The sequence below is a fragment of the Musca autumnalis genome, unplaced genomic scaffold, assembly GCF_047663935.1.
Source record: "Musca autumnalis isolate F117 unplaced genomic scaffold, ASM4766393v1 scaffold_1, whole genome shotgun sequence".
Taxonomy (NCBI): domain Eukaryota; kingdom Metazoa; phylum Arthropoda; class Insecta; order Diptera; family Muscidae; genus Musca; species Musca autumnalis.
Window position 1 is genome coordinate 271591157 of NW_027411644.1, and position 18339 is coordinate 271609495.

Here is an 18339-nt window from a genome sequence, read left to right on the forward strand (position 1 = left end):
AATGTAAACAAAACAAAAAGGGCGCTTACATCAAAATTGTTTTTGCTCTAATTTTGTAACGGTACATGGCAGAGTTCTAAAAATTTGGGAGATGGTGTGTTGGAATATTCTTTATCAATTTCCGTAAAAAAAAGAAAATCGAAAAAATGTCGCTTACATCTTTTTCGCGGGAAGGGCTCGATATGATACCCCACACCACTGTGAATATGTACGATATATGGGGGTATATATGGGGATATAAATAAACCTGAACTAATTTCCACTGAACCAAATTCCGTCACACATTCCAAATTTCATCAAAATTGGACAGATATAGTGTGTTTTGTACAGCAAACACGTGAAATCAGGCGAAAATGTATATGAAAGCCATATCCGAATTTGAAAATTCGCTCGCGAGCGGATTTGTACTGGAGAATTTTTTCTTAACCTATGTATACAAAAATCGTTGATGTAGCACGAAAAAAAATAAATTTTTTGAAAATGGAATATGAAAGAATTCAATCCAAATCTGAACCGATTTCAATATAATTTCAGAAACTTATTTCTACTCCAAATTTGGTGACCTTTTCCAAATCATTTGGTGCACCAAATGTATTTCAAATGTTTTTATTTAATTTTATGAAGTTTCACAAAGTAATTACAACACATTATTTTTGGACACTAATAAGTAGTTAAATAAGTAGTTACGACTTTTAGTAGCAAAAGATTAACTACTCATTTTGTAGCCTTTTAGTGGCCAAAAAACTAACTTTTTTCTGGCGACATGCTGGGAAAAAAATCTTTATAAAATTTTCACACTAACCCATTATTTTATATAATATATAATTGTTCCACAAACATCCCAGATGGGACAAGGGAGACTTCTCTCATATCAATGAGTGCACGCCGATTCATATTGGCTCAATGATATAGGACCTACTTCTTATTGCCGAGTCCGAACGGCGTGTCTTACAACACCACTTGTAGAGAAGTTTTTCATGGCTTAAATACTCAGGAAATGTCGCCAGCATTACTGAGGGGGAATTTTGCCACCGTTGAAAATTTGATGTTGCTTGGCCTGGGATTCGAACCGCAGACCTTCTGAGTGCAAGGCGGACGTGCTAACCATTGCACCACGGTGGCCCAACCCATTATTTTAGGTAGGAAAATACTGGGTTAGTAAAGAAATTTGTGATGAGTTTTTTTGCTGGGTTCCCAGGAAAAAGTTGGCGGTCACATGAGCCGAATAAAGCATTACATATTAATGTAAACAAGCAGCCTTCTGCATTACCAGTAAGTTAAAAAATAATGGGTTATTCTTTAAACATTTTACAAGACACAGCTACTTATTTTTTACTCCTTACTAAATAATAAGTACGCTGACACTGAGCGTATGTATCCGGCTACAAAACCGAGAATTGTGTGTTCAACACTCACCTTCGGCAAACATTATTTTTTCCTAGACAAATTACGAAGAGTTGGTGGTGCTCACGTGTACACAGCCCTTAATGTTCGCTTCGTACCCATAGCGCAGTGTACAGTGTGTTTGACTATAAATCAGAAGTTCGCTTGTTCACATTTATATAGGTCCTGATCTTCATATAGCCCCCATAGAGCGATACCTCCCAGTTTCATTATCCAATCGAAACGTCTTCATATAGCCCTCCAAAAAACGATACCTTCAGTTTTTCGGTGTTTTGAAAGTTTTAGCCACATTATTCAACTGGAATAACTGACGTTTGGTATTTAGTCTTCGCTAAAGATACAAAACATTTATACAGGTGCACAACATCCCTTGCAAATAATCAGACAATATAGGTTCACCTTTTGATGTAGTCCCATATAAGCGTAGCCACCATTTAAGGTTTTTTGAAGATTTTAGTCACATTTTTCTATCGAATTGGTAGGAAAGACAGAAAACTTGCTCGCAAACAAACTGTCAATATATATCCAGGTTTATGTCTGGTATTGCCCAATTTTTTGTATTTCGAGGGCCTTTTTGTCAAATTTTTGAACCGAGATTGCTATAATTTAATATTATTTAATATTATTATTTATTATTTAAATAATATTTAATATTAATCAAAAACTCAATTCGGAAAACTCTAAATATTGATCCATGTTTTGGAAAGAGCTACGATGACTTATTTAATGGTTTCGTAATATTTTTTTGCTGGGATCTTACACATTCCTGTAATTTTTATAGATTCATTCTTGACGACCTCAGTCTGATATTCAGAACCCTCTGGGGGGTTGTCGTCAAAGTGCAGGCTTCCTTGTAGATAGCATGTCGGATTCCTATTTAAAAGGGATTGGTATTTCAGTGCCGGAGCGCACGATAACTCTCGAACGGATGAATCGATTCGGTCCAAAATTTGGCTTTAGTAATATTTTGTCCAAACTTATTTAAGTTTGAAGATGGGATATAGCGGTCCACTCCTTCCGGTACCTCCCCCACAAAACTTCGGAAATGTTCGAAAAATTTGTGCGCTCCATAACTCTTGAAGGAAGTAACCGATTTGGACAATACTTTGCAAATCGTGAAATTTCTACTAGACTTAGATGAGGTTCCAATATCGACTCAATCGGTCCACTCCTTCGTGTACCTCCCACACAAAATTTTGAAAAAATTCAGTGCTCTCGAATAGTTTTGATTTTTGTTGTAGCAACTTCTATTTACTGTCCAACAAAATTGTAAATTTATTAAAAGCGCAATACACTGAATTTCAATGTAGAATTCTTCATAATGGCACATTATCGGAAACAATAGATATTGTGGCCGGTGTTCGACAGGGATGCATTCTATCCCCTCTTATATTTTTAATTGTGATGGATGAGTTACTCCGGTCGAGTGTGGATGCTCCAGCAAACAGAGGTATTCTCTGGCACCCCATAAATATGGAATATCTAAACGATTTAACATACGCTGACGACATTGCATTGATCTCCTCTTCCGAACGCCATATGCAAAGCAAACTAAAAGACTTGCAAACCAAGGCAGAGAATTATCAACAACGGATCAATGTTAATAAGACAAAATCGATGAAGTTAAATCATGTGATCCCCGGCAACTTCCATCTTGATGGCAGGCCAATTGAAGATGTAGCCAACTTTACATACCTTGGAAGCCAAATAACACCAGATGGTGGCACCAAGGCAGACATCCAAGCCCAATTAGCTAAAGCTAAAGGCGCCTTTGCTAAACTGCGGAAAATATGGCGCTCCCGACAGTTATCAATTTCGACAAAAATTCGTATTTTCAACTCGAACGTGAAATCCATACTTTTATACGGATGTGAAACATGGCTAGTATGCACCAGAGGGACAAATAAATTACAGTGCTTTGTAAACCGCTGCTTATGGTGGCCTGATAATTGGATACCAAATTCCGAATTACACAGAAGATGCAACCAAATCCCAATCGAAAAAGAAATTGCTCATAAATGGAGTTGGATAGGACACACGCTGCGTAAATCCCCAGACAACATAGCTCGACAAGTCTTAGACTGGAACCCACAAGGGCCCGAAGTAGAGGACGGCCCAGAGGCTCTTGGCGTAGAAGTTTAAATACTGAAATAAAATCTGTTAACGAGAACCTTAGCTGGTCTCAAGTAAAAGCAATTGCTAAAGATCGGCACTATGCGCCTCCTAACCGGCGCGAAAGCAATAAATAATAATAATACGTCGGTACAATTTTCATCAGGGGCAAGTCCATACTTCCTGAGAAACTAGCCTGAAAGTTGCAAAAAAACCCTATGACACCGTGTGTAGTGGTTGGAGCGCAAGATAACTCTCGAACGGATCTGCCAATTCGGTCCAAAAGTTGGTTTTCGTAATACTTTGTCCAAACTTAGTTTGACTTCAAAGATAAGCCATATCAGTCCACTCCTTCAGGTCCTCCCCCACAAGAGTTCAATAATTTTCGGAAAAATTGTGCACATGATAACTCATGAGGGGAGTGACTGATTTGGTCCATACTTTACACATCCTGTTATAACTACCAAATATATATTAGGTTCGAATATGGACTATATTTGTCCACTCATTCGGGTGCCTCCCACACAAAATTTTGGATAAGTGCACTTTAAGACATGCTCTGGAATCACTTTGATTTTTGTTGAAGACCTACTTGCACAATGGTCCATTCCTTTAGATACCTTCCCCGCAAAACTTTTTGACCCTTTAGTCAAATCTATATTTTGTAGGTTCACACGCCCAATATTTTGAAAATATTTGAAATACTTAATATACATTTTTTGGGAAAAGAAAGTGTTAATCCCATAATCGTTGCTTCAATATTTTATTAAAACAACTTTAATTTATTAGTGGGAAAAATTGTTGTTTACCAAGGGGTAAGGCAGGAAATACTATAGTTTCAGATCTCGCCACAGAGTGTTTGTCGTAAAAGTTCAGGCTTCCTTTTCGATAGCCTGGTGGATTCCAATCTAAAATGGGTTGGTACTTCAATGCCCTCAGCGCCAGCATATTGCAATATCTGCAATTGGCTTTGGCTTCCATTTTCCCGTTGATGCTGCATTGTCATCTTCCCAAGGACTACCTGCACTGCTCTCCGATGAGTTCGTTCTACTTTCGGAAAAACTAGGTATCGCTACTTGGAATTTTATTAAATCGAAAACTGAAATGTGAAGAAATTTGCATTATTTCCGAAGTTTTGACTCTATCACCAATGCTCATACATCTCCCCCATGACCCGCCAGCCCACCGGTGAAGTACGTATGACTGATATCAGTTTAAAAATTTTACTCACTTTTAGACTTTCCAAAACAAGAAAATGAATTGGATCATATAAAATATGACACGGTGCTCTTGAATCAAATTTAAATTACACCTGGGAAGTTTTTGCGGATTCTGAAAATACAATGTTCACAGATGGGAAAAATCAAAAAACAAAAAAAAAATCCCCGGAGCGCTTTTTATATAAATCGCAATTCAAGTTGACATTTTTAGGGGTTGTTTAGATTTTTGCGATTTTGCTTGAAAGCCGCAAGTCCTATCAAAATGGGAATAAAGAAAATGTTGTAGCTATAAAAATTCTCTACAAGATTGACCTTAACGATATTTTTGTAGGTTTTACAACTTTTGAGATATAGAAGTTGAAATTGGGACAATTCAAATTCAATTCAATTCTATATCGTCTCCTTATAAAAGAATGTCATGACTGCAATTTCCCAACTTAAACTGATATATCTAAGAAAATGGTACAACCTTGGAAAAATTACATTAGTCAGTCTAGTAGAGAATTTTCACAGCTATAAGATTTTCTCAGGTCACATGCCGATAAGACTTGCCGTATTCAAGCAAAATCGCGAAACCCTAACAAAAAAACCTAAATGTAAACTGAGCTTCTTTATCTCAAAAATGGTACAGCCTGAGAACAAATCGAAACGTCAATCCTGTAGAGAATTTTCACAGCTACAACATTTTTTTAAGCTACATTTCGATTGGACTTGCGGTTTCCAAGCAAAATCGTGACAACCTAAAAAACACCTAAAAATGCGAATTTTGAGCGCGATTTATTTCAAAATCCCTTCAGCGCTTTTTTCTTGTTTTTGGATTTTTCTCATCTATGAACATTGCTGTTTCAGAATTCACAAAAACTTTTCCTGTGTAAGCGGTTTTCATCAAAAGTTAATGAAAGCGCACCCTTCATGACATTGTTTTATAAGGGGGCGATACAGTCAGTGCATTGTCCCAATTTGAACTTCAATATCTCAAAAAGGGTAAAACCTACGAAAATACCGTAAAGGTCAATCTTGTAGAGAATTTTCGTAGCTACAACATTTTCCCCAGTCTCATTTTGATAGAACTTGCGGCTTCTAAGCAAAATCGTGAAAACCTAAACAACCCCTTAAATGTCATGTTGAATCGCGATTTATTTAAAAAGCGCTCCGGCGATTTTTTTTTGTTTTTCGATTTTTCTCATCTATGAACATTGTAGTTTCAGAATCCGCAAAAATTTCCCAGGTGAAAAATTTCACCGTGATGATATTTCACAAAATATTGAAGATTTTTGCATACGAGTTGGTTTAGTTGCATATGTTTTGACCATTCAATTTTAAGGTGTGTTAAGTATTTTCAAATCTTTTCATAATTGCTGTTGTATATCGAGTCAAACTTTTTTGTTTCTTATTTTTGAAGCATTAGACTATAAATAACTGCAAAATATACCTATTTCTCTTTCAAAAAAATATGATTATCATTAATATATATTTAGGGACATTTTTCTAAAACGTGCAATTTTGTTGCAAATGTATTAGCCGTCGCTGTATATGAATCAAGTTCAATATTTTACGCCGTAGTTTTAAAAGCTTTAAATATAGCTTTAAATAATGGCATAAATGTGGTTTCTGTAAAATATCATCCCTAACAGGTAGCCAAAGACTTTCCTTTTCTCGAAGAACCCGATGTAATTCAACATAGATTTAGGAGAGTTTATTAGTTTCCTACCATAGCCATAAGTATTGAATATATTTTATTTCTTACTTATTTTCTTAAACTTGGAGAATCATAAAAAATCGTCAACATTTTGTCCAAAGATATACCTACGATTCAAAATGAGATTCCTTAACCTATTTTGTAAAAAAAACGAAAAATGTTCATCTCATTGTATCCATAAATAATATTTTTTCCATCAATTTTTTATTTAATCAAAACACAAACATTACAAATTTAATTTGATTTAACTTTCTTAAGCTAAAGTTGGTGGATTTTCTGGTTTCTTCCATACCCAATTGGGCCAGGGAATGCAGGCTTTCAACAAATGCATGTAGGCGGTATCCTTGGGGCAATCCTTTTCAACGGCATTCTCATTCAATTTTTCACAATACCAATATTTGGAGGGATCCCAGTGATGAGGATAGGTTTGACCAACTTCGGAGGGATCACGGCAAGCCGATTGCCCAGCAATGGCATTGACAGCCACAACAACCAAGGAGGCGAATAAAGCCAAACAAATTACTATAAAAAGTTTAATATTTAATTTCGATTTGTTATATATTAAATTATAAAATAAATTATATAAAATATATAATTAACTCTCCTACCGAATTTCATGGTAAGACCAATTAGTTGAAATAATTTTCCCAAATTGAGATTCTCATTCAATTGCAAATCAATGATGTTCTTTTATAGCATTGACACACCTTCCATGCTTTCTATTTTTTTAAATAAGATAAATAAAATGTTGTCTCGTTTGTGTTACTTTAATTGATTGATTCGATTTGCAACATTTTATTTTTTGTCACAATTAAATTAAATTGCTGATAACAAAGAATAAGTTAAACATCTGTCTGTGATAGGTTCCATTAAAGATGCGTTACTTTCATCGTTGCAATTAATGTTCAAAAACAAAAAAAAAGAAATGTGATGTCTCGATAAGAGTTCGTTACAGGTGTATATACACATGTCTGTGGAAATAGACAAGATACTTCCACATCACCAATGAGATAAGGTTGATTTGGTATAAGACATTTTTTATTGTGCAGACTTTTACATTGTTCTGGGCGACCTGACTTAACGCCAAACGGACATAAAACCCAAAATCAATTTTGAGCGTTATGTCCGCCCCAAAATGAAATTGGCCGTTATGTCCGTCCCCATAGCAGACACAAGACCCGTTGGGCGCTATGTCCGTCTTCCGAAATTAAAGATTTTACTAGTTCATATAGTAATATTAAGATTTATTTAGGAATAAAATTGAATTATATATGGTAAATTTCAAATTTCCTTTACAATTACATAGAAAAAAAATTAAAAACTTTTTTGGCGAGCACATCCGCCATTTTTGGTACATGGGTTACGCAAAAAATCGTGGTTTCAAATCTGTTCGCGTTCAAAAAATTGGATGCTGCACTCAAAAGTTATATGCGGTTTTACTCTCTTGTAAATAAAAAATATTTAAAAATTCCTATTGTGTTGTAATAAGAACATGTATATATGAATCGTTAGCAGCATTTGATATCTATCCGTAGATGCTAAAATAGTTGCTAAATTTATTTTTATTTTCGCGGAAAATCAAAAAATATTGAAGAAATCTTGGAATAAATTTTATTTATTCTAAATCAGAGTCTAAAAAGTCTCTAAAAAAATAATTAAAAAATACGTACAGAATCTAGACAACGCGTAGAAAAATGTGAGACCAAAATTATAAAGATCGCGTTTATAACTTGCATATTACAGCAACAACAAAGAACGGAAACTTACTGTTGGGCATTATTTCAAAAATATATTTTTTGGTTAAATACGAAAAATTTGAAAAAAATGTTGGGAGTTATTCTATTATTTCGCTAAATTTCCATACAACCCCTGAAGTAGTTTGCTTAAACTTCTACAAGAAAAGTAATTAGTCATCGTGAAAGTATATTTGCTTTCTGTGATAAGCAATAGAAATAAGAAGTAGAGAGTAATATTAAAATTACAATCAAAGAAAAAACATAGAAATTAAAAACCGTATAATTCGCGAATTGGTTTAAATCGGTTGAGGTGCATGTGCTTTTCGGATACAGGGAGTCCATGTCTATCAATATGCATGGATTTTCCCATGTTTCATTCAGCGGCCAAAGTGTGCCATCAGTTGCATTTTACTATTCAAAAAACCTTCAAGTGGGCAAAAATTACGCGATATGCATATGATGATAAGGTGCATCCGATTTCAATGGCCCCCTATTAAAAATACGTCAATATAAATTATTTTAGACAGATTCGTCAAGAACTGCGGATGTGCCACCGCATTCTATTTTGGGATAAATAGGGATATTACTCCTGAATCTTTGTAATTTGTGACACACCTTTTTGGCAAATATTATAATCGCGTATAAAGGATTACATTTATGCAAAAATAATCAAAGAAAATCGCGGCTCAATTCGCGGAATTGTCAAAATATATTTTTGCAGATTTTCCTACTTTCAAGGTATCTATATCCGGCGTTTTAGTGGATGGATGCGACCGCGGAAGAGCTCATTAGATCCGGCACGTAAAAAAACTAAAATCATACGGGGTTCAGGGGTACCTGTACGACAGTTGTAAATTTTAAAGCCAAAAAATAGGTTTTTTTCAGAAAATTTACGCACCAAATTTTCGCCTTTGGACTCCTATTACTAGGAATCTGTACGGAGCACACTCATGAGATATACATCGAACGACGTGGAATCGCGAGTTCTACAATCCTATAAACTAGTTTGGATTATTATCTAGTTGCACCCACTATTTATAAGAAAAATTCGAAAAACCCAGTTTCCAAAACTTCAAAATGTCAGCATCGATTTTAGGGGGATGCAGTGTATATATCGAAAAGTCATACATTAGAACCATGTTGCCCAAGGGGTATTCTTCAATTCTTTCTTTCAGCTTATGTCTGAATTTTCCGTGGTTTGACCAGAAATCAAGAAAGAACACAAAAAAACTTGTAAACTTCAACACATTTTTACCCATTTTTTAATATTACCACCAACGCAGCTTCCACGAAAATTATTTGTTATGGTTCATTTTATGCGACCCCGGCTAAAACACTTCAATTAATATAAATATATTTATATTCTATAAAATAAATTGACAGTTCGCGACTTTTAAATGGTGAACCTCAACTTCAACGATTGAAAAACTTTTTTGAATATTACCATATGTAATAAATAAGCTTACTGCAATCATATATTCAAATCTATACGGGTTTTCCAACAATTTGTCGACAAAATGGACACAATATTAATGTACCTTGATCGTTATGTTTTTCTTGTGTTTCTTCGAAACAAGGTTTATAAGCATGCACATCTTTGTAAACCTGCAATTTTATTTTTAATACTTATTTCGGATAAAATATTTTTCTGAGGGGCTTTAATTTCATTTTCGGATACAATATCATCTGTAGATGTTTCGTCTAAAACCACTGGGGAGATATTTTTGATCTTATTGCTTCTCATTTGTAGAAACATCTTGGTTGTTGTTTGCTTATTTGAAAGTTTTTTTGTTGTTCTTGTGTGCTTGCGATATTCCCATGGTACAATAATGTAGAAGGTAGGTCAGGTTCGAAAAAAATTGTGAAAAACAAGGCCGGAGTGTATTTGCTTATTCTGTCAGAATAAATAAATATGCAACAGGTTGTACTGTTAATTTGATCTGTTGGATCATTAAAAAAAACGCGAAAAATGAATGGGAGGCCAAGTTTTCTTTACAGAGTCAGGTTCTATGTATTTTCAAAAGTTTGTTTCATAACAATGTTAATGAATTTATGTCAATAAATGTTGTACAGTATTTCCCGGATATAAGCACTGTGGAAAATGCAAGCAAAGCAGTGCATATAAGCGGGGGAGTCATATATCGAAATCCCGTTTATAAGCACAGTCAGTGCTTATATACAAATCCCGCGTATAAGCACTATCCATGCATATATAAAAATCCCCCATATTAGTCCGGTCAAAATAGACATGCGTATAAGGGGGAAATAGCAAAAATTCCCACAAAGCTGAATTTTGGTGGAGAGCTAGGGTTGACCATTAGAAGCAACGTCCTAAAAGTCCCCATCGATCCCATGTGTGCAAAACAAGTTATTCGGGGTCAAAGGTCATTTTTGGAGGCATTATTCAGTTTTTTTAATTTTTCTGAAAAACGGTAATACTTAGCAAAAGCCCGCTAAAGTAAAAGTTGTAGATTCAATAATTGTCTACAAGAATGGTCCTTATGATTCTTAAAAAAGACTTACCATTTTCGAGATATCTCGATCTAAAGGTCAAATAAAAAATTAGCCGCGTAAGTACATTATGAGGCGAACCGGTTAAAGTAACGACACTATGTCTTAGATACTTCCGTAAGCTTTCAAACGATATCCACTTTGCAGTAATCGGTTCAGTGGAACCGGGCCTAACCCGGTTTTTAAATTTGGCCTTTCGGGTCTAATAACCGGCGAACCGGATCCGCAACCGTTGAAAATTATACATTTCCGTAATCAGCGCAACAAACCCTACCTTCGGACAAAACTTGAAAAAATCGGAGAGTTTTCGTTGGGGTCGTTCCCGTTGGGCTTTCGATTATACATGTGGGTTAAATGGGCTATTTTTGCATAAAATGACTCTAACATTGAATAACTCTACTAAACAGACTCCGATTTTGTTGGAATTTTTTTTAAAAGATAGCTATAATTTCGCCCTTCAAGAAAATATATATATTTTTGGGGGACAGACCCGATTACTTTGCTTATTTAAGCCGGTTCGTCTGAATATGTGCATATTTCCCTCATAAGTGCATAAAAATCATGTGTTTTTTAGAACAGCTATATCTCAAGAATGGTTCCTTCTAAGAAAAAAATTGTAAGGGTCAAACTTGTAGATAATTTTTCTGTCTACAATATTTACTTTAGTTACTTTTTGATTAGATCAACCGTTTTCAAAAAATAAATCTGAAAACCTAAAAACACTTAAATTTTGACCTTTGACCCCGAATAATTTTTTTTGCACACATGGGATCGAGGGGGACTTTTAGGACGTTGCTTCTAATGACAAACCCTAGCTCTCCACCAAAATTCAGCTTTGTGGGAATTTTTGCTATTTCAATGTCTATTTTGACCGGACTAATATACAAATTCTCATTAAAATTGCAATTTATTAGTTTTTAATCAACCAAAAACAAAACCATTTCATTCTTAAGAAAACATCTCACTTCTTTGTGTAGTATTAAGATCGGATATCAATAGAAGTTACGTATATTTAAAGAGAGAAGGTACTTAATTATTTTTATTCTTAAACAAGTAAAAAAGCGTTAAGTTCGGCTGGGCCGAACCATAAAATATTCTGAACTAATATAGAATAATTAGTTTTCTTGCTGTTACGAAAGCACCAATGTCCACAATTTTAGGCAGAGAAGTCTTTTTACCACTTAGAAACCCCAACAAATACCTAATTTTAGCTTATTCGGTCAGCTAAAAGTTTGAAAATATCTGAAATCGGGCGGTAACTTTATTTGGGGCTATACCAAACATGGGCTTACACAATTTTGGATAGATAAGTTTTTTCACCACTAGGAACCATAAATACCAAATTATAGCTAATTCGGTCTGAAAATGTAGCTGAAAACCTCAAAATACATGAAATCGGATGGTACCGTTATATGGGGGCTATACCAAAATTCGGGCTATACCAGAATTCGGATGCTAGAGTGATTACCACAGACGGATTAATGGATATGCATAGATCGAATCCTAATTTTACCCTGATAAAGAATATTAATACTTTATAGTGTTGCAAGTTATTATTTCAATGATTTACAAAGGAAAAACAAAGTTAATACACCCTTCATCCTATGGTGGAAGGTATAAAAAGACCGTTATTTTTGCCTGTGCATTGTCTAAAATAGAATTGCTCTATGTTTTCTATTTAATGAAGAAATTTAATGGCTGGCACTACAGCCTTACGAATAATACTTATTAAATTTAAAACTTCTTTTTTTAAAGGAAATCTTATTTGCTTCACAATCGTTTTTATATAAATCATTATTCTCCGACAGCAGATGGAGTAAACGGCTTATTTATTTTTATTGTAATTAGCAATTATTTAAGAGCATATTACCTGAAATAACAGATTTCTTGACGAGTGTTTCCCCAATTAACTGTCCTTTTCACGTATATGCTTGCCATATTTAACGCCTATGAAAAATTTTAACATCATCCAATTATTTTGAGCCGGTGCATATAAACGATTTTTTAAAGCCAAAATTAAAGAATGATGACCAAATTTCAAGTGCTTATAAGAGGGGAATGCATATAAGCGGGATGCATATATCGAAATAATGTCAATGCATTTTTAACTAAAAATAACATTCGCACAAATTTCAGTGCTATTAACCGGGGAATGCTTATATCCGGGGTGCATATAAGAGGGAAATACTGTAATAAAAAAATAGGTAAAAAAACTTTTTAAGTTAAACGGTTTTATGTTAAACATACATTGCAATGTTTAAGATAAATGTACGAAAAACCAAAAAATAATAAAATAGATACAGTCGTGGGAATTATAAACATATGCATAGACTAGACTAAAATAAAACCGTGGGGCACGTCAATTGTCTACAAATTATCGACTTAATGTGCGATAGAAGAATCGTTTAATTCGTCGTTAGGCATGGAAATTCCAATAGTTATACACTCCATGTAAATAAAAGAGATGTTTCAACTAGTTTATCGTTGGACATTCACACTGCTGGCTAGCGAGGAATCGTTTCACTGCTCGTAGTTTGTCTTCAATCGACAAAGTACTACTCGCTTACCACTATGAAACCCTAAAACTCGCTTAGAATCGAGCTTGCTAGCTTGTTTCCACATTCAAGCCCTACTTATCACACGTCCATCGTTATCGGTTGAACAACTGCCTAATTATTGTGTAACATTACAAAACAAACATTTTAATCAACGATTGTAGACAATTGACGTGCCCCACGGTTTTATTTTAGTCTAGTCTATGCATATGTTTATAATTCCCACGACTGTATCTATTTTATTATTTTTTGGTTTTTAGTACATTTATCTTAAACATTGCAATGTATGTTTAACATAAAACCGTTTAACTTAAAAAGTTTTTTTACCTATTTTTATTTTCTAGTTTTTATTTCGCATTCTGTTTAATTCATTAAGTGTTTCATTATTGCAAGGTTTCTTGTCCGTTAGGTTATTGCAGTCCAACTCCTCTATACGTAGTCCCTGCAAAGATCTTACTCTACTAAGAGCCACGTAGGCTTGACGTTCTTCAAATAGTTTCGCACCTAAGTATACGACTGCATGATCCACAGTGCTGGCCTGCATTTTATGTATTGTAGAAGCCCATGATAGTATTAAAGGCAACACACATCTGTGTGTACCGCTCCCGTTGTTTTGTTAACCTGCCTTCATATTCTTCAGGCGTTTCTGACGCTATCATCTGTGTGTATCGCTCACGTTGCTTTTTTAACCTGGCTTCATATTCTTCAGGCGTTTCTGACGTCGTCATTTGTGTATATCGCTGACGTTGCTTTTTTAACCTGGCCTCATATTGCTCAGGTGTTTTTGACGCTTATTGTTCCCGTCGTTTCTGTAATCGACTATTTCTATCACCTTCACTTTCTTTAGCTCGTTTTGCTTTATACTTTTCTTTCGCTTTTTGAAGCCTTTGTTTACGTTGTGTTGCAGTTTCTGTTTTATTTGTGTTTGTATTTTTTATATATTTTTTTACCACGAGTAATGGTCATTTAAACGGTCGACCCCCCAGAGGTCCAATAAAGGGGCAAGGCTATGTACAACAAGATGCGCCTGAGTCTTGAGGGGAAAACGCTAACGATATATCATTTTTATCCACCCTAATGCCATACAGTTCTCGGCGCGTTTTAACCTTTCACCTTAACTTGGGTGGTGTACCGCTAACTACGTATCATTTTTAGCCACCCTAACGCCACACAGTCCTCAACACGATAAAAAAATCTTGACTTGGGTGGTGGATTCAGGCTGGATTAATCAGATACCTAAATTACAGATTCAATTTCTAAATTTAAATCTTAATTATACGCCATTTAGTGGCTGCGCTGTATTCTTCTTGTCAAGCCCTTTTATTTGATACCCATATTGGTGGGATTGATAAAAAATTGTTATCAGCCATTTGGTAGCGGCGGCCATCTTAGATTTCAATTTTGCATAGTAAATTGTATTCTACTTGTAGAGACCTTTCATTTGATACCCATGTTGATGGGATTGATAAAACCTAAGTTATCCGCCATTTTGTAGCGGTCGCCATCTTGGATTTTAATTTTTTATAGTATATGGTATTCTGCTTGTTGAGCCCTTTCATTTGTTACCCATATTGATGGGATTGATAAAACCTACGTTATCCGCCATTTTGTAGCGGCCGCCATCTTGGATTTCAATTTTTTATAGTGTATTGTATTCTGCTTGTTGAGCCCTTTCATTTGATACCCATATTGATGGGATTGATAAAACCTACGTTATCCGCCATTTTGTAGCGGCGGCCATCTTGAATTTATAATGATAATGAATAAATATAATTGTATTGTCACCAAAATCCAAAGTGTATACAAAATTTCAGATTAATCGGTTGACAGGAAGAGGGTGCAATTTGAATTACTAAATTTGACCCAAGAATAAATAATAAAACAAACAGGGTGAGCTAAATAAAACCATTTAAAAATAGTCATTCCGACTTAATGTTATACAATACACATACACAAGCCATATTTATACAAGGTAGAAGTGACAATCAGCTGTATTCTTTTTTTTTTGTAAATTTAGTTTTCAAAATGTAATAGGGTCTACTCATGAAATTTGAAACTTCGAAATTTGCTACCATAAAATTCTTCTTTTCACCGTAAACGTGTAATAACAATACGACAGTTCTGTATGCTTTATACACGCAGAGAAAAAATATTTTTCGGTTTTGTTGGAACAAAAATATCTATTTTGGTTCCAAAAATGTGTTTGTTTTGTATAAACATTGTAATCCAAATCCAAAAATACCATCTTTTGTTCCGAACATAGAAAACAAAAACAACTTTCGAATTTCCGCAATATTGTAAAAATCGTTAACAATACCGATTGTAGGAACAATCATAATCTAATTTTTTTACAAAACATATTGTCAACCCTGAAAACCAGATACTAAATTTTTTGATTTGAGTGTATATACTTCTCATATACACTTTCCACACAACTTTGATATAAATATCCCGTATAATATTACGAGCATTGATGAACGCAATACATGGTTTGCTACTTTAGCTGACAACAAAGACAAACAAAAAGCCACAAGCAGCCACCACAACATAAGGAATAATTAAACACCATAACAAACATGAAAAGGAAAGAAGAATGAAATAAAGAAGAAGAATGTAACAAAACAGAAACAAATAAAAACAAGAGTTGGTATACATACACACAAAAACAAAGATAACGGCAGCAAGTCATACAAACACCACAACTCACCAAAATTGTTTTTTCAACACGGCATCGAATAGCGAGAGAAGAGAAAAAACTTTCGAAGAAAAGAGAGAAATATTGTTCAGTTGACACAAACTATTTTTGGATTCACAATACTACATAAGGAATCCAACAATATGTTAACAATACATATTTTGCTCTTGGAATATTGTTGGTTCAAACATATTTTTTTCTCTGCGTGTATTTACATTTTGATTCAAATTTGTTCTATTTTAGAGGATTTTCAACAGGTTTTTATGTTTTTCCTGAAAAAAAAATTTGGAACGACCCTATTATTCAATATTTATCTTTGACAATTAATTTTCAAAAACAACAATGTTGTTTTGCATGAAGAACTACAGATGAAAAAGCTTTCTGCAATATGGGTGCCGCATTTGTTAACAGCCGATCAAAAACGCATAAGAATTAACATTTCTCAAGCTTGTTTGGATCGTTTTAAGCGAAATAAAATGGATTTTAACCGTCGTTTCATAACTGTTGATGAGACATGGATCCACCACTATACTCCAGAGACAAAAGAACAATCTAAACAATGGACTGAAGCTGGAGGAAGTGCCCCAAAGAAGGCAAAAACAATTCAATCGGCTGGTAAGGTTATGGCAACGGTTTTTTTTGGGACTTCAAAGGTATTTTATTGATTGACTATCTGCAAAAGGGTTAAACAATAAATTCAGAGTACTATTGCAACCTTTTGGATCAATTAAATGTACAAATTCGAGAAAAACGTCCTGGCTTACAACACACAAAAAAATAATTTTTCATCAAGACAACGCACAAGCGCACAAGAGTGTTTTAACAATGGCTAAAATCAACGAATTAAAGTACGAGTTGCTTGACCACCCACCTTATTCTCCTGATTTAGCTCCCAGTGACTTTTACTTGTTTCCAAATCTAAAAAAATTCCTTGCTGGCAAGCGTTTTACCTCAAATGAAGATGCAATTTCAGTTGTAAACCACTATTTTGAAGACCTTGAGGAAAACTATTTTAATCAAGGGATAGAATTGCTAGAAAAGCGTTGGACTAAGTGTATTGAAGTTTCAGGAGATTATATTGAAAAATAAAAATATTTTTGAAAAACTAACTATTCTCTTTCATTGACAGACTAAGAAGCTTCCGAACCGCCCTCGTATTTTTGAAAAATTCTGTGGTTGTAGGTATATACAAATTGCCTTGCTTGCTAGAGATCACTAAGCAACTGCTTGTAAAATGTATCGAACGGAGTGCCTTTTTCACAACTCCGTTTGAACTGCATCAAAACATGCCGTGAAAGAACTAGTTGTTTTTCATCTCATGAGTTACTGCAAAAGTTCAGAAATTATTTTATAACAAATTTTTGGATATTTTTTTTGTGTCAAATTACAGCTAGTTTGGTTAAAAAATTTAGCTAAAACCCTCAAAACCCTATATAAAAACATGGACTTATGTTGACGGAAATTCAGCAAAAACACCCCGTTCGTCAGACTCCCCTTTCCGCATTATACAGATTTTAGATGAGCGCTTCAATAAACTAAGCGAACGGCTAATGGAAGAGCTAAAGGAAGAGTTTAAAACAATGCTAAAGGAGACGGAAAATCGTATTGTAAATGAGTTTAATCGGAGACTGGCTGATATATCTAACGACCTAAATGATGTTCATGTACGCGTTACTCGCCTGGAAAAAGGATATGATGAATTTACAGTGGCTAAGGCTGAAATAGAGCAACTTCAAATTCAGCTTTTAAGGCAAGAAAATGCCCCTGTGGCTTGCGAGATACGGGTGAATGGCATACCGTTTCAGAGGGATGAAAATTTGCCCGAGGTGTTTTGCAATATTTGCAGTTCCATGAACATACCACCACCCCGTGTTAAAACAATACACCGCCTACAAAATAGAAACAACACAAAAAAACTCAATTTCCCCCGACGGTGTTATTCTTATCAAATTTATGTCACCATATGATAAGAATTTTTTTCTCAAATCTGTATCAGGATTTAAAAAGCAGAATAATAACAAGCTATTGCTTTGTAATATTGGGTTTCAATCAAATTCCCAATTTTACATTAATGAAAACCTTTCCAATTCGAATTACCAATTATTACAAGATGCTGTGCACATTAAAAAGAAAGGTTTTATAAAATCTGCATATACGTTTCGTGGTTTGGTATATATTAAATCCATCAATAATAATGAACCTATCTGCGTGTATCATCCCAAAATTCTCGATGAATTTCGGACACTGCGAGATACATCTAACCCGGAGTTGCAGAATTGACATTTGCCTACCAATACTTTTTTATATTTACACTCTTAAACTCAAATATTGTAAACAATTCATATGGATATTATTTTATATTTTTTATATTTTTTATCTATTTTATGCACTCTATATGTGTTTTTCA

At 34.5% G+C, this 18339-nt stretch overlaps 1 protein-coding gene across 1 annotated transcript; it reads right to left on the reverse strand.

The window, feature by feature from the left end:
• Nucleotides 1-6595: 6595 nt before the first annotated feature.
• On the reverse strand, nucleotides 6596-7122 carry LOC141391276 (uncharacterized). Its single transcript, XM_073964190.1, has 2 exons — nucleotides 7044-7122; nucleotides 6596-6957 (listed from the first exon to the last, which is right to left on the reverse strand). The coding sequence occupies exons 1-2, from the start codon at nucleotides 7051-7053 to the stop codon at nucleotides 6689-6691; spliced, it is 279 nt and encodes a 92-aa protein (XP_073820291.1). The 5' UTR covers nucleotides 7054-7122; the 3' UTR covers nucleotides 6596-6688.
• Nucleotides 7123-18339: the final 11217 nt, after the last annotated feature.